Raw genomic sequence first — 16,697 nt, forward strand, 5'->3', positions numbered from 1 at the left:
CGAGTCGCCCCAAGCGCGAGACCCCTGAGACGGCTGCTGATTGGCTGACGATGGCGCAGGTGGTGGGCGCGCGGGAGACAGGGCGGCTTCTCTCCTCTTTCCCCCTCCAACGATTCCACCCCCCTCCCTCCGCCAGCGGCCGTTATTTCGCGCGCACGCGCACAAGGCCGCCGTCGTTGCCGAGCGGGAGAGTGGGGGAGCGCGCGCCGGGGACACGGACGGGGCGGGGCTAATCCCTGAGCGCGCGCCCGCCTAACGGTCGCAGGCCTCATGCTTCGGCTTCCTCTTTTTGCGTCCTGCCGGCCACCGTCCTCCCCGCCCCACTCCAGCTGTTTATTTACAATCCAGCGCTGACTCGCTGCCCGAAGATGGCGCCCAGTGGAGTCTCCGGCCTCGCTCGCGGCCCACCCCGAGGCGGTCACACCCCGGTCCCGCCCCTACAGCCCCAAAAATCAGGCGGAAGCACCAGAGCAAAAACTGTATTTACACAACACGGGGTTATACAAGGATTTAAAAAGGCGGAGTGAAGAGACGACGGTCAGGAGGGGCCACAGCGCTGGCCGGCGGCGAGACCCAGGATGTTTGCCTGCAACACAGGAGAGAGGGGGGCAGCGATGTTAGAGAGGGACGCGGGGCGCAAGACACGCAGAGGAGGGGCAGGGCCGTGACCTCACCTTCAGGAAGGACTCCATCTGTTTCCCCGTTATGCCCTCCACGCGTTCCAGGTCCTCCACCTGGCGGGACAGGATGGATGGGGGACGGGGTCTCAGGGGTGCCTGGTCTCCCCAGCTCCCTCCCCTGTCCCTGTCCAGTGGGCTGGTACCTGGCTGAAGGGGCCGTGAAGCTCCCGCCATCCCACGATTAGCTGAGCCTTCTTCGGGCCAATACGCTGAAGACTTCGGAGATCCCGGGCTGAGCCTTCGTTCAGCAGATCCAGTATTTTTTGGCGCCCATGAGCCAGTAGCTCCGGGCTGATCTGTAGCTCCCAGCAGTCCTCAGCCTTCTCCTCAGGCTCTGGGGCATCCAGGGACTCCACCTGGGAGACAAAGGGAGGTGAGTGACACGCAGGGCAGCCAAGTGCTTTGGGCTCTTCTGCCAAAACTAGGAGCCCAGCACCAGCGACCTCCTGCGCTGCAGCCTCTTCCTCTCCTCCTCAAGTTGTGTCCAAAATCCCGCCTTCAGGTCACTCTGGGTTAATTCTCATTATGCAGCTAGTGAAACTGAGGTACTATTTAGTACTCAGTGGTAATATTAGCACCTTTCTCATGGAGTTGCTGTGGAGATCAAGTGAGTTAATGAATGTAAAGCACAAAATAAGCTCTTAAATCTGGTCCCTCATCTCTAAAAGGGAAAGAATAAGCTCTTTCAAAAGTACATGGGAGAAAATAAATAAATGATACCTCCCCTCAACCATCTCAGTGTTTGGATAGTTCTTCTAGTGGTGTTCAATTCTGGGTATGCACGCGTGTGCACGTGTGGTTTCATTCTTGAGTGCTTAGGTTCCCTAAGTTTTCCCTCTTAAGCTTGTAGAGGGCAGAAGCCAGGCTACACAGTGGAACATCCGCTCTGTGAGGTACATCTATATCACTGCCTTCCACCCTAAATGCCCTGCAAGGACCCATTAATCACCACATTCCAGGGGTAAGCAATTGAGGCCTGATTTTTTTGTTTTTTTTTTTTTGAGATGGAGTCTCACTCTGTCGCCCAGGCTGGAGTGCAGTGGCCGGATCTCAACTCACTGCAAGCTCCACCTCCCGGGTTTATGCCATTCTGCCTCAGCCTCCCGAGTAGCTGGGACTACAGGCGCCCGCCACCTCACCCGGCTAGTTTTTTTTTTTTTTGTATTTTTTAGTAGAGATGGGGTTTCGCCGTGTTAGCCAGGATGGTCTCGATCTCCTGACCTTGTGATCCGCCCGTCTCAGCCTCCCAAAGTGCTGGGATTACAGGCTTAAGCCACCGCACCCCGCTGAGGCCTGTTAATAACTGGCGGCCATCACCCAGTTCGTTTAACCCCAAGGCCAACGCTCCTCCCCCTAGAGCCCACTCCCCCTTACTTGTGGGCTCCAGGTGTAGCCTAAGCCCCCAGCTACTTTCACCTTTCTCTTCCGGCCTTTATTCTTCAGGATATGGATCTCGGCATTTGGGGATGCTGCCTGCTCCTGAACTGAAAGTAGGAATTGAGAATTGATTGGAGTCAAGGCAAAGGGTACTTTTCACCCTCCCTGGTAGCCCTTCGGTTCTTCCATTTCTGATTCCCCAGCTTCCCTCCATCCTGAGTTAACCTGTTGTGTTTCCACATGACCTTTTTTATACCCGCATTTAAAGTAATTTCAGTCTTCCATTGTCTTCAATCCTCTACTTGTTTGTCCATCCCACTGTACTAAACACCCGAGGACAGAGCACCCCCAGTGCTGCCTCAGAGCCTCCTCACCCCTCCTAGGGACTCGTATGTGGTGGGAGAACATAAATGACATGGAGACAGCTGCTCCTAACACTTCCTGCCTTATGGGATCTCAGCTGCCTTGGTCCCCCTATCCCCTGGAGTCAAACTTACTTAGCTGTAGGGGCATCACCACAGCCTTTTTCAGGGGCTTTGCCACTGTGACTGTGCGATGCAAAAGGGGCCGGAGTATCGTGGGACAATGGTTCTCCTTTTCCTTTGAGTCTTCAGCCTTCTGGGCCAACACCTTGGCCTCCAGTTCTTTTTGTTTCATCTTAAGCCTCTGTTGGAAAGGATCAGGGAGATGTGACCCAGACCCAACTCCAGGGCAGCCTGAAGGGCAGTGGGTTATCAGGGTGAGTATGCAAGGCTCTGAGGCCCCAGAGGGCAGGGCTAGGACCAATGGGAGGTTACCAGGAGACAGGTGGAGCCTAACATAATTAAGAGCTTTCTGTGATCAAGGGGCTACCCAGAGGTGGAACAAGCTTCTGCAAATATTGAAGGAAAAGGCTTTTCAAGCAGAGTCCTCCATTAACTGAGCTGGGCTTTAGGAAATGTAATGTTTAACATTTGTTGCTTTTACTTTGAACTTTTTCTTCTCACCCCCTCACATCTGATCTCAATTGTCTGTCAAAGTTCAGCCATGGTAAGGACATTCAAGGAGAAGCTGGAGAACTTCCGGTATTGGGAGAAAACTGGACTCTAGTCCAGCCTGAGTGTCCTTCCCTGTCTGAAGATTCGAGTATTGCTTCTCAAGGCCAACAGGAATCCCAGCTCCCACATCCCTAAAACACCTACCTCAATCTCCAGGTCTTTCTCTTCCACGGTCTTCATGAGCACCATCCGCTCTCGCTTTGGGGTACTCAACAGAGGGGCTCCCTGGCTCCCCTGGGAGGCCAGCAGACGGTCCAAGCTCAGGAGGCGCTCCAGCATGGCTGGGTCCATGCTGCTTAGCTTCTGCAGGGGGCTGAGCAGACAAATAAGTTGCTCTCCACCTACCTCCTCCCTCATCACCTACAGCAGCAGGACTCCCCTCACCACACCTTAACTTGGCATATCCTGTAGCTCCAGAACCTAATGTTAACTTGCTAGGCATCCAGTTTCTCTGGGTGCAGTGTCTTCCTCAGGTGAAGTGACTGCTCAGGAATGCCAGGAAATCACAGTGCCAGGTATGAGAGATCTAAGACACTGCCTGGAAGTACTGTCTACTGAGGAAATCAAGAGACCATAAAGTGACTGCCAGGGCAATGCCTGACCATCTGGAGGAGCAGTTGGGGAAAACATCACAGAAGATGCCATCTTCAGAAGGGCTTTGAAATCCACTGAAGACCTCAGCTGCCAAGCCTATATCCTGTGGGCAGCAGGGAAGGCCTGTTCAAGCACAGTCCTGACTGACTCTGAGCATGGTAAGGCTTAACATTCTTCTTTTTTTTTTGAGACAGGGTCTTCCTCTGTCACCCAGGCTGGAGTGCAGTGTTCAGATCACAGCTCACTATAGCCTTGGCCCCCCCGGGGCTTAAGCAATCCTCCTGCCTCAGCCTCCTGAGTAGCTGGGTCCACAGGTGCATGCCACCAAGCCCAGCTAATTTTTTTTTAATTTTTTTGTAGAGATGGGATCTTACTATGTTGCTCAGGCTCGTCTTGAACTCCTGGGCTCAAGTGATCCACCCACCCTGGCCTCCCAAAGTGCTGGAATTACAGGTGTGGGCCACCGCGCCCAGTCAGCAATGTCTAACATTAATTTATTTTGCCTGGAATCTTGCCCCACACCTCCTCACATCTGTATCAATGATCTTTCCAGGTCAGTTTGATGCCACCTTTCCCATGACACTCGCATCTCCCTTCCTATGCTGTGAACTGGCTCCTGGAGGACAGGGACACTCCTGTGCTTTCCACGCCAGTGCCTTGGAAAAAGAGGATCAGAACATATGTGGGCAAACACTAGAAGTCATCTCTCTTCCTTCCTGGCTCTCACAGCAGCAGCAGCTACTCCTTCCTGATTCTAAATTCTCCACCTGGTATCACATACTGACGTTCCCATCTAACTTCCTCTCCTGTGAGCCTCCCAAGCTCTGGGTCTGCTGGGTTTGTTGTGCCCACTCTGAGCTTCCCCTTACTCAGAGTGCCTGTCTGACAGAGAGCTTACCTGTGCACATTTCTGGGTGCACACAGCAGTGGAGAGTGCTGACAGATGGTTTGGGAAAGACAAGACTGAGAGATTGGGTCATGAGTGCACAAGCATCTTCTTGTGTGTGGCACCTTCCTTAACTACAGTAGCCCCCTGGGACAGAGTGGGCACTAACCCTTGGCCTCCTCAGGTCACCTCTGTTCAGTAGTTCACAGGCTTTATTTGGGCTAGGGGTAGAAACAGGGCAAAGTTAAAACTGCAACTGGCTTCTGGGGGTTGGAGGGAACAGCACAAGGGCTAAGTGGCCAGACACAGAAAGCAAGACCTCTGAATAGAGATGACCTGAGGATTAGTACATACTGGGCCATGAGATGGAGTGATTGGAGTTGGGTCAGGAGGTGACACAAAGGACTTAGAGGCTTTGTCTGGATTGAGGGTAGAAGCAGTTAGGACAACAGTTGGCTCCCCAGAGAGTCGTGGAGAAGCTGGGCACTGACATACAGACCAGGTGGTCTCAGGGGGACAGCTCTTCCAAGTCTCCTTTGCTTTTCTCTCATGGATCTGAAAGATCTGATCCAGATCACTCCTTGAACCAGAAGCAAAAATGCTCATCCTTGAAACAGCTGTCCCAAAGCAAGAAGTTTTGCTGAGGGCTAAAGAGATTGGAAAATGGAAAGGATCCCCAGGAGGAGGCCTCCTTAGGTCTCCAAGGCAGCAGCACTGTGGAGAGATTTATCTTAGACTTTAGTGATTCAACAGAGTAGAATCTGGGGGGAATTTATGTATGTATTTATTTATTGAGACGGAGTCTTGCTCTGTCACCTAGGCTGGAGTATTTAGTGGCTTGATCTCGGCTCACTGAAGCCTCCACCTCCCAGATTCATGCAATTCTCCCTGCCTCAGCCTCCCGAGTAGCTAGGATTACAGGCGCCCACTACCATGCCCGGCTAATTTTTGTATTTTTAGTAGAGACAGGGTTTCGCCATGTTGGCCAGGCTGGTCTTGAACTCCTGACCTCAGGTGATCCGCTTGCCTTGGCCTCCCAAAATGTTGGGATTACAGGCGTGAGTCACCGTGCCCAGCCGGGGGTGAATTTATTTCTTTACTTTGAGATAGAGTCTTGCTCTGTTGCCCAGGCTGGAGTGCAGTGGCCGCAATCTCAGCTCCCTGCAACCTCAGCTTCCTGGGTTCAAGGGATTCTCCTGCCTCAGCCTCCCGAGTAGCTGGGATTACAGGCACACGCCACTACACCCGACTACTTTTTGTATTTTTTAGTACAGATGGGGTTTCACCACGTTGGCCAGGCTGGTCTCGAACTCCTGACCTCAGGTGATCCACCCACCTCGGCCTCCCAAAGTGCTGGGATTACAGGAGTGAGCCGCCACACCCGGTCTATGGTGAATTTAATGGCAGAGGAACAAGATCACAGCTGTCTCTGCTCAAGAATCTGACAGGCATTGCAGCTCTGCTGCTAAGCCACACATCAGGAAGGGGATACACCCAAGGCCCACTGCTCACCTGAGTTTCTGGGAGGCAGAGGCTGAAGCTGCCATGGGCTCAGCACTCCCAATCTCCTCTTCCTCAGGGCCTCGAGCTTTCTTTGCCTCTGGTGGACCAAGCAATTCTTTCTGAGACAGCTTAACAGGTCCCAAGACTAGATGATTGGAGGATGGGGTGGAGAGAGGGATCAGGGGTGGTCAGCCTCTGTGCTGATGCTTGGTGGTTTCAACAAACTCCCTGATTTCCAGACCCAGCATTTCCACTCCTGCCTCCCCTAGTTCTCACCATGAGGCTGCAGGCTCTCATTGGTAAAAGGCCGGTTGATCACCTCCTTCGTCCTGGCAGCAAAGTTGAGTGCAGAGACTGTGTCTAGGTAGAAATGTCTCTCAGGGGCAATGTTGGCAATAAGGATGCTGTGGGCTGAGCCACCCAGAGAGTCCTGAGGGTGGGACCAGGCAGTGGGTGGGTCAAAAGCCCAGCCTTCCTATGCCTCAGCCGCTATTCCCCACCCCACAGCAGGCCTGAGAACCTCCTTCTGCAGCCCCTTCTTCCCTGAGACAGGAGGGTCTGACCTGCAATAGGCGAGTGAGCTTGCTGTCCCGATAAGGTACACGAGGGAGGCCCTGATTCAGCGCATCTACCACCTTGCCCAGGACAAACAGGGAGGCGTTGATGGCACCACTCTCTTTTAGCCGAAGTCCCTTGTTGCCTGTGCGCCGGTTGTCCTCTGACCCAGCCAAGTCAATCAGGTAGAGTTTTCCCTCTCGCTGGCGAAATGGGGCCAAACGTTCCCGCTGGTCCACCTGGGGTAAGAACAAAGGTCTCATGCTTAGCTCAGGCTCCTGGGCTTCCCAGGTCCTCGCCCGTCTGTGGCCTCACCTTGACCAGGAGCACAGCATGACTGCGGGAGGAGCGCTGGTTGAGCCGGGTGGCTCCTACAGTCCGATTTCGACTGGCTGGCAGGAAGTGCCGCTCAAAATCAGCAAAGCTAGTGATGGGCTTCTGGGTGAGACCCGGAATCAGGATGTTCCCCCGGCAGTCTTCTCGGATCACCAGGTCTCCTGATGTAGAATCCAGTAGGTCTAATACCTGTGTAAGCAGTGAAGGGGAAGGGCAATTCTCTACACAGAGGCGGCTGCTTTCTGGGGATCAGTTTCCTTTCTCTGTTCTATTCTCGGAGTTGTACCATCTGCTACCCCAGCCTCTGTCTTTCTAGGTCTCACCTTACCTCCCTGCTAGAGCAGAGCTTCATTTTCTAGAACCAGGTCTTACTTTGACCCTTTGTTGCTCCTCTCCCAACCAGCACGGGGCCTCACCTTCTCCTGGTAGATCTCTAGGTAGGACATAGTGACAGAAAGGGCCCATGGCCGGCCCTCGGCGCCCTCCTCCCTTGTCAGCTGCAGGAGGTCCATGAGAGCCCGCGGAATCACCCCAGGTTGCTCTGGACTGCCCAGCATTGTGTGCGTCTTCCCTGGGAAGAGAGTGGAGAAAGCTGTGAGATTTTCCTCTCTGGTTCCCCAGCCCTTTCTGACCCATAACTGTTTCTTTTCTGGCTCCCTCACCAGCTCCTGTGGGTCCATAGGCAAGCACGCTAGCATTCTGCCCTTCCAGCAAGTGCCTTAGGATGGGCTGCACTGAACCTGCATAGATGTCCTGCTGAGTACTCCTCTCCCCATAGAAGGCATCAAACCTGCAGGAAGAAAGAAAGAAATTAGTATGTCTGTGTGTATGTAAGGGGTAGAGTGGGGTGGGGGTGGGTAAGGGATTCTACTCTCATCTGGATCTTGGATTTAAGAGAATGTCTCTATCTGCTTTCTTGTACAAAGACCTTAAAAAGCATCCACCTAACACCTACTCCATCCTCATCTCTCTATTGGTGTTAGGAATACAGAGATGGATCTGATATCCTTGCTCTTAGAGTTTTGCAGTCTGGTAGGATAGATATCCACACTGCTGTGATTTAGGAAACGAAGATAAGAACACACTCTTGAAGGAGTAACTGATTCTGCTCAAGGAAGGAAGATTTTGACCAAAGAAAGAAACTCTTAAGAATCAAGAATAACACAAAAGCAAGGCTTCCCAATCTTTTTCACAAGGCCACATGTGTAGAACATTGTATTTTAAACCGTAACGGGGAATATAGAGGATGCTGCGTACGACTGGACTAGACTCCACATACCAATCACAAATTCACTGCGTTCTGGTGGAGAAGCTGCAACTTAGGCCACAGCAGGGAGTTTAGTATATGTTGAGGGAATGAGGCTGGAAAGAAACTGAAGCCCAAATTGTTAACGGTCTAGTATGGGAGCTAGCAAACTTCTGTAAAAAGGCAGACTGTACATATTTTAGGCTTTGTGGGCCATGTGTTCCTTTTACAACTACTCAACTCTGCCACTGTAGTCAGAAAGCAGCTATAGACAATATGTAAATAAACGATAAAATTTTATTTACTGAAAATCTCACTCCTGATCAGATTTGACCTGCAGGCCATGGTTTGCCAGCCCCCGCCTAGAAAAACAGCCCAAGGAGTTTGAACTTGAAATCCCCAGTAGGATTATAAAGTAGCTGCCCTTATGAGTTCTGTCCCCATATCTGGGTGGTCTTCTCTGACACTACCCAGCTGCAGCTTGGGTAGGCTGGCTGGCTGGTCTGTGTTTCCCCAACCCTCCCGCTGTGTCCCATAGCCTCTACGTGGGGCTCACCTGCTCACCTTCATTGCTACTCCCTCTCTGTGCACAGTAACATATGTCTGATTTAACCTCTCATCTCTCCCTACAGTATCCCAGAGAGGGTCCATCACGGGGGACACCTGTGAACATTTCCTAGTGAACAGTGAAGGCTCAGGAAACAAAGTGGTGTTAAGGAGGGAGCAAGGATCCTGGGGAGGCAGGTCGGAGAAACTCTCTGGGGAAGTGATAACATGGGCAGGCCTAGGAGAGGGAGGTGATGGCATGAGGGAAGAGGAGTGGCCTGAACCTTACTGGTATTTGAGAGTCTCCTGGTGGTTCCTCCAGTTAGCAATCTCTAGAGAGCAGCTGTCCATGCCCCGCACACAGGGGGGATCGCTTGCTCCAGCTGTTCCATCCACAAATGGCCGCAGTCGCACAGCCACCCTTACGCGAGCTGGAGGTGGACGACGACTAGCCCCAATCTTGCTTAGCCGACAGCGACCAGCTCCTGGAGGAGAGAAAATCACTTTTAGGCATGAAGTATGGTGGTGGCAGAAGAAGCAGGGACCAGCTTTGCTGGGCAGGCTGGGGGCCACAGCTCATGTTAGAGAAGTTCATTCTGCCCTGGTCATGTTATGGACACCCCTAAGCTTGGCCTCAGTGCCTTCCCTGCTCTACAAGCAAGTCCAGCGGGGTGTATAGCAGGATTCTCAGACAAAATAACCTGGAGGATCTTGTGAAAACATGGATTTGGTCTCAGTCTCCCTGGGGTGATGCCCAAGATTTTGCATTTCTCACAAGCTCCCAGGTGATGCTGGGCACTTAAAAAAAAAAAAAAAAAAAAAAAAAAGAGGGAGAGAGGGATGGAATCTCACTAGGTTACCCAGGCTTGTCTTCAACTCCTGGGCTCCAGCGATCCTCCTACCTCAGCCTCCCAAAGTGCTGGAATTATAGGCAGGAGCCACCATGCCTGCCCCAGGACATATTTTGAATTGCCAAGGGTGAAGTAGACCAGCACCTCACAGGGTTGTTCTAAGGATTAAAAGGGTTGACATCTGACCGAAACCTAAACCATACAGCGAATTGCCAGACTTTTCTGTGCTTTTTTTTTTTTTTGAGACAGTCTTGTTCTGACACCCAGGCTGGAGTGCAGTAGCATGATCTCAGCTCACTGCAACCTCCACCTCCCAGGTTCAAGTGATCCTCCTACCTCAGCCTCTCGAGTAGATGGGATTACAAGTGCCCAACACCACTCCTGGCTAGTTTTTGTATCTTTGGTAGAAACAGGGTTTCACCATGTTGGCCAGGCTGGTCTCGAATTCCTGACCTTAAGTGATCTGCCCGCCTTGGCCTCCCAAAGTGCTGGGATTACAGGTGTGAGCTACCCCACCCAGCCTGTGTACCTCCATTTCTTAACTGGGGTTTCTAATATGTATTGAGATGTATGTACACACACAGACCCACCCCCCTTGCAAACTGTTAACGATGATCTTTCTCGTTAACATGGGGAATTATGTGGGTTCTGCAAAAACCACCAACATGCAATTCTTCTCTCATGTAAACTTATCCCTGAATTTGCTTCAGATGATTAAATCAAGTCTTTTTTTTTTTTAAGAATTGGCAACTAAATTATTTTGTATCATCGGAAAACACAATGAAGATAAAACTTAAAAAAAGAAAAGGCCTCTCTTTTTGTGGGGGTTAAGTGAGTTGAAAACATCTAAGGAGAGTATTACTCTATTTTATGTTGGAGGATAACATACTGTAGCTCATAGTGGAATTCAAACCTAGATCTCTTCCCCTCTAAAACTCTTTTAATAGGATGCTGTATTGCTTCCCTATTATGTACTAACTGGGAAAGCTCCTGGCAGCTCTTTCCCTTCCTTGCTGGTGGTAGCAGCTGGTTGCTAGGAGCCATAGGCCTCGCAGAAGGCAAAAGGCTGGCTGGTATATGTAGCCAACACAGAAACAGCAAGACGAAAAGGCAGATAGATGACACCTAGAAAGAATCTTACGCCTAGGCCAGGCACGGTGGCTCACGCCTGTAATCCCAGCACTTTGGGAGGCCAAGGCAGGCAGATCAGATCACGAGGTCAGGAGATCGAGACCATCCTGGCTAACACGATGAAACCCCATCTCTACTAAAATACAAAAAAATTAGCCAGGAGTGGTTGCAGGCGCATGTAGTCTCAGCTGCTCGGGAGGCTGAGGCAGGAAAATGGCCTGAATCTGGGAGGTGGAGCTTGCAATGAGCCGAGATTGCGCCACTGCACTCCAGCCTGGGCGGCAGAGCGAGACTTCGTCTCAAAAAAAAAAAAAGAAAGACTCTTCCATCTAAGTAAGGCAGGCATGCCCATAAGCAGATGGCCTGTTTCAAAAATTGAACCTCCATTCCATCATCTGATAAATGGGGCTACTAATACCATTTCTCACGTTATGGTAGCAAAGCGCTTGGACATGTAGTTCTCATTTGTTCCTCATGGTAATCCTGAAAGTCAGGAGCAAGCAGGTAAAAACCTGCAGATGCATGTGTGTAGACAGAGAATTAAGGTGCACTGACTTGTCAAAAATGTGTGCAGAACCCTCCTCTGCCTGCTTTCACAGGAGAGCAGAAAGAACAGAAAGATGGCAGATGTAGAGGCACTTAAGGAAGTGCAGTGATCAATCTAAGGGGAAGGGGAAGTCAGTGATGAGGTAGAGTGTAGACACTGGTCAGACAGAACTGGACTTCAATTCCAGCTCTGACATTTATTAGTTTGTGACCTTGGACCTTAGGTTTCCTTGTCTGTAAAATAAGGTTGGGGGTGGGCCTTGGGTTTTTTGAGAATTTGGCCTGGCGTGGTGGTTCAAGCCTGTAATCCCAGCACTTTGGGAGGCCAAGGTGGGCGGATCACCTGAGGTCAGGAGTTTGAGATCAGCCTGGTGGTGAAACCCTGGTTCTACTAAAAGTACAAAAATTAGTCAGGTATGGTGGTGCGCACCTGTAATCACAGCTACTTGGGAGGCTGAGGCACAAGAATTGCTTGAATGCGGGAGGTGGAGGTTGCAGTGAGCAGAGATCGTGCCATTGCACTCCAGCCTGGGTGACAGAGCAAAACTGTGTCTCAGAAAAAAAAAAAAAAAGATAATTAAAATAAGTGCCAGGTAAAGTGGCAGCACAGTGACTAGCACATAGTAGGTAGGTTCATTATTCAAGGTAAAATGGCCTGGGTTGAAATCCCAGCTCTGCCATTTACAGCTAGCTAAGTAACCTAGGGAAATTATTTTCCATCCCAGTGCCTCAATTTCCTTGCCTGCAAAATGGGAATAAAAATACCTCCTTGTTAGGTTGTTAGGACAGTAATTAAGGTGATTCATATAAAAGTGCTTTGAACATTATCTGTTATTTGGTAAAAGGCCAGTAAGTGCTTTTTAATGTCTATCTCCCATTTTCCAGATGAGGAAACCTCAGTATAGAGGGGTTAGCTGACTGGCCCAGGGTCAACAGCTAGTGAGTGACAGCTTCAAATGAAGATCTAACTCCAGTGTGCTTTATATGAACCCTCCTCAGGCTCCTCAGCCCCTTCACCTTTGCATCTCATAGGAATGTGAGGATTCAAAGTAATAATGTACATACAATGTTTAGCACAGTGCCTGGCAGCAACTGCTCAGTCCCTAGCTGTTATTATTACACCCTTTCTCTTGCTACCCACTCCTCCAACCCTGCAACTTGCTTCTGCCCTCACTATTCAGCAGGGTCACCCATGACCTCTCTAATGCTAGATCCAGTAGGCGTACTCAGCCTCAATCCTGTTGGACCTCCCAGAAGTATGCAACACTCTTGGGAAACACACTTTTCCGTTCATTTCCATGCCCCCCACCTTCCTGGTTGTCTTACCCAGTTCTCTGCTCACTCCTCAGTTCCACCAGTCTCCAGTGCTTTTCCTAGGATCTGTCTATCCTTTCTCTAGACCAGCGTTTCTCAACTTCAGCACTACTCACATTTTGGGCTGGCTAATTTCTGTTGTGGGGCTGTCCTGTGCATTTAGACTGTTAGCACAGGCTTACTAGATGCCAGTACCATTCTCCACCCTCACCCTCAAGTTGTAACAACTAAAAATCTCTCCAGACATCTCCAAATGTCCTGTGAGGGACAAAGTTGCCCCCAGCTGAGACCACTCAGTAGGCAGGTCACCTGTCCTCTTGGCTTCAGTAACATCTTACAGCCGATAAGTACTATTGTACATTCTGCACAAGAGCGCTCTACTGCAGACCCACATTCTGAATGGCTGCCCTGACAGCTCCTTTTTTTTTTTGAGATGGAGTCTCACTTTGTCGCCAGGCTGGAGTGCAGTGGCGCTCTTGGCTCACTGCAATCTCCTGCCTCAGTCTCCCGAATAGCTGGGACTACAGGTGCATATGCCACCACACCCAGCTAATTTTTGATTAATTTTAGAGATGGGGTTTCACCATGTTGGCCAAGATGGTCTCGATCTCTTGATCCTCCCGCCTTGGTCTCCCAAAGTGCTGGGATGCTGGGATTACAGGCGTGAGCCTGGCAGACAGCTCCTCTTACACTCCACCTGTCCTAAACTGAACCCTCCCTTCCCCATCTCTCTGCAGCCTCCTCCTCTGATCTGATGTAAATGAATGGCACCAACCCCAAAAGTGGGAGTCTTTAACTCCAACGTTTCTTACCTCCCACATCAGTTCATCATTAACATCTGTCAAGTCTATTTCTTTAAATCTCTCTTGAACAAGTCCACTTCTCTCCATTCCCACTGCACTACCTCTGCCCAAGGTCATGGTCTTTACAGCCTTCCTTGCTGATGGTAGCAAGGTGTCTCCCTGCCCTCTAGTCATTCCCTCTGTTTCCTTCCTTGCAGTGTAAGTTACCAGTCATGATGAATTTCCTTCACTTCCTACAAAACTCTAAGTTCTCTTGCACCTTTGGGTTTTTGTCCACGTTAATCTCTCTTCCTAGAATATCTGCACTGCTCCCCACCCCACCCTGGAGTGACTGAGGTAAACACATATTAATTCCTCTTAAAAAACAAAACCAAAAACCCTTTCCTGGTAGACACTAAGGCTTTATCAGGTGCACCCACAGCTCTTGGTAGCCCCTCCATAAGCATTTGTCACGCCCCACTATTGCGTGTTTGTCACTTTCTCCACCTGACTGCCAACTGTGAGAACAAGTTTTATCCTGCTCACCTTTCTAACCCCAACACCTGGCGCGGAGTAGGCCCTCAGGAAGTATTTGCTGAAAAAAATTAAGATGTAGTGAATCAACTTCTACTCACTGGCTTGTTCATTTCCATCATGAAAGTGGCTCACTGCCATTCCTGCCCCAGAGCTCACAGTCCAGGGGAGGAGGGAAGAGGGAGGGCCACATGTAAACAATTATTTACAGCACAAGAGTCTAGCTCTTTCATGATAAAAGCAACCTTGAGCTTGGACCAGACTAGCAATTATTATTAATTTTCCCTTCTTCTACAATTCCTAAATTTCACTCACTCTTCTTCCTTCTCTTGATGAGGAAATTGAGCTAAGAGAGCATCTTTGGTCTCTTTTACATCATAAATAAAACAACACTTGCTGTTCTTGTCTTCTTAGTCAAAGCCTGGCAAACTCCTATCCAACCTTTGAAACCCATCTCAAGTATCACTCCCTGAATGAAGTCCTCCCCTTGAGTATTCTACTCAAGGGTTTACTTCAGATTCCACACACTCAGTGTATACACATCTCTCATTGTGTTTCATATTACATCTGCGTATGTGACACTCTATTCAAACAGATTTTAAGTTCCTCGAGGAAGGGACATTATATTTAGGCATTTTCATATCTACCATGCACCGGACACAGTGCATCAGGGTAAGGGGAGACTCTGCTCAGCCAGCAGGGACAGCATGTACTTGGGCATAATGGTTAAGAGCAGAGGCTCTACACTCTGACTCCTTGAGAGCGAATTCAGGCCCCAATATTTACTAGTTGCGTTAAATCTGAACAAACTAACCTTAGTTTCCTGTATAAAACGAAGACAGTAATAGTAACAACCTCATAGCATTGTGTGGACAATAATTGGTTCACCACCATAAAATGCCTACAACTGTGCCTGGCACATAGCAAGAGCTCTACATGTTAGGCATTCTCCTAAATGTCTGTTTCCCCACGAGGCTAACGAGGGCTCCAATGAATTACTATGGCGCCCACCATCATCACTGACAAGGGCTAAGTCTCCGGGTTAGACAGGCACATGTAAACAAATACTCACATACAAGATTTTGGGTGTCCTAACAGCCTTTCTAACCCTAAAATAGCATTCACTTCCATGCTAGAGTGAAAGGAAACTTCAGTCTTTTACTTCGTTTTATTGTAATCGCAGAGCATCTTACGCTGTCAACTCAAACCCAGCAGCAGCCGGGTCTGATCCTCAATCCGCCCTTCTGCATCTCTCAGGGATGTCTCTGCACCCAAACACCATGTCCCACACAGAACCCTTCCCAAAACACGCCTCCGGCTCCCTTCTCGTCCTCGTGGCTAGAGCGTCCGCCACTCTTCTCTTGCTTATTCAGGTCATCTCCAGGGACGAGGCCATGACCCCCATTTCACAGAGGAAGAAACCGAAGCTCACAAAGTGCGCGGGGTTCAAACCAAGAGCCTGGGCCGGAGACCCGAGTCTACTGACCCAAGGAGAGAGCAGGAAACAGGGAGAAGGCTGGAGTCAGGCTGGCCGACCAACTCGCGACCCCACACTCTCGCCGTCCCCCCTCTCCCCGCCCCTGCGCTGTGGCCGCCTCTCCGCGACAACCCGCGGAACCTGGACCACACTCCGACGCATGACTCCCACTAAGCTCCAGACGTCGGTGCCCGCCTTGCCCAGGCCGGGCTCAAGTACCTGAGGTAGCCGCCGCTGCCGCTACCGCTGCCGCCATCTCGCGTTGCCTCTGCTGCGTCGAGACCCCCGCGGACATTCCCCTCCCTCCTTGGGCCCGCCTCTCCCATTCGAATTCCCCGTTGCCCCGCCCCCCTCCCAGGCTCCACCAATCACGGCTACGCGCCGCCGGAAGCTCCTGCGGGTCGCTCGCCACTATCCCGCCCTCCAGCGCTCGCCTCCGGGTCTCCAAGAAAAGGTTCCCCTGGTCAGGACGCATGCGCGCGCGTGGGCCGCGCAACCGTTGACCTCTGGAAGCGCGCTGCGGTTCAAACGCCTACGCGGAGATGTTGACGACGGTGGCCGCTGGGGGAGCTGCTGAGCGCCGCGCGGCACTGGGCTCCCTTTCGTTTCATTTTCTGCAGTTTCTTGCCTCCGTGGTTGGTGGCGCGTCTGCGGAGATAGAGTCGTTGTGTGGATCGTGGGACTGCAGCCCCAGCCAAAGGGCTGTCACGTCTGGTCGGTTCTGTAGATCTGGGCCCCAGGGGCTGGACTGTGGGTAGTCACGTTGCACTCGCTGCCTGCTGGGCCCAAGGCCACTGTAGGTCCCTTCGCGTCCATGTCAGCCCAGGAGAGCAGCTTGGATGTTCCTGTCTTTATAACTTGGGACTCAGCACGTCGGCGAAGCTTGGAAAACGCTTGTTCTGTGATTCAGTCCCACTCACCCATGGTTCCGGTTCCCAGTCTTTAAGGGTACAGCGGTCCGTTGAGTAGCTCTCTGTCCTTTGTGAAAGGTTGGCTAGGGACTGTCATTCCACTTTTGAGCACCAGGTAGGTAGGGCCCAGGTTTAGACATTATGTTCCACCCTACTGAACAACAAAACAAAACCCAGGCCGGGCTTGGTGGCTCAGTCCTGTAATCCCAGCACTTTGAGAGGCTGAGGCGGGGGGATCACTGAGGTGAGGAGCTCGAGACCAGTCTGGCCAACATGGTGAAACCCCATCTCTACTAAAAACACAAAAATTAGCGGGGGGTGGTGTCGCACCTGTAATCCCAGCTACTCGGGAGGCTGAGGCAGGAGAATCGCTTGAACCTGGGAGATGTAG

The 16,697-nt window shown here is 51.0% G+C and overlaps 2 protein-coding genes across 6 annotated transcripts in view; both read right to left on the minus strand.

The window, feature by feature from the left end:
* MAZ (MYC-associated zinc finger protein (purine-binding transcription factor)) overlaps nucleotides 1-272 on the minus strand; it is a 4,098-nt gene extending 3,826 nt beyond the window's left edge. Inside the window, exon 1 of the mRNA XM_011982543.1 lies at nucleotides 158-272. Coding sequence (XP_011837933.1) covers nucleotides 158-272 — 115 coding nt within the window. The remainder of the gene's footprint in view (nucleotides 1-157) is intronic.
* A 191-nt stretch (nucleotides 273-463) lies between these two features.
* Nucleotides 464-16,697, minus strand: KIF22 (kinesin family member 22). 5 transcript variants are annotated; one of them, XM_011982445.1, is made up of 15 exons: nucleotides 15,615-15,737; nucleotides 13,931-13,979; nucleotides 9,050-9,245; nucleotides 7,631-7,758; nucleotides 7,385-7,539; nucleotides 6,948-7,157; nucleotides 6,641-6,871; nucleotides 6,354-6,507; nucleotides 6,087-6,222; nucleotides 3,239-3,407; nucleotides 2,555-2,723; nucleotides 2,097-2,164; nucleotides 824-1,036; nucleotides 675-734; nucleotides 464-586 (listed from the first exon to the last, which is right to left on the minus strand). In XM_011982445.1, exons 3-15 carry the CDS (start codon nucleotides 9,109-9,111, stop codon nucleotides 539-541), a joined length of 1,803 nt encoding a protein of 600 aa, XP_011837835.1. In that variant the 5' UTR covers nucleotides 9,112-9,245; nucleotides 13,931-13,979; nucleotides 15,615-15,737; the 3' UTR covers nucleotides 464-538. The 5 variants fall into 5 exon arrangements, with proteins under 5 accessions (XP_011837835.1, XP_011837834.1, XP_011837833.1 ...); XM_011982444.1 differs by lacking the exon at nucleotides 13,931-13,979 and having other exon boundaries at nucleotides 15,615-16,697; XM_011982443.1 differs by lacking the exon at nucleotides 13,931-13,979 and having other exon boundaries at nucleotides 2,055-2,164; nucleotides 15,615-16,697.

This window comes from Mandrillus leucophaeus, unplaced genomic scaffold, assembly GCF_000951045.1.
Source record: "Mandrillus leucophaeus isolate KB7577 unplaced genomic scaffold, Mleu.le_1.0 Scaffold24, whole genome shotgun sequence".
Lineage (NCBI taxonomy): Eukaryota > Metazoa > Chordata > Mammalia > Primates > Cercopithecidae > Mandrillus > Mandrillus leucophaeus.

Bases quoted from the DNA above. Each gene is read 5' to 3' on its own strand.
- KIF22 (XM_011982443.1), bottom strand. From the start codon at position 15,870: ATGCGTCCTGACCAGGGGAACCTTTTCTTGGAGACCCGGAGGCGAGCG. The intron at 7,158-7,384 runs GTGAGGCCCCGT...CTGCTTACACAG, and splicing joins TAGAGATCTACCAGGAGAAG to GTATTAGACCTACTGGATTC. The intron at 6,508-6,640 runs GTCAGACCCTCC...TCCCACCCTCAG, and splicing joins AGCTCACTCGCCTATTGCAG to GACTCTCTGGGTGGCTCAGC.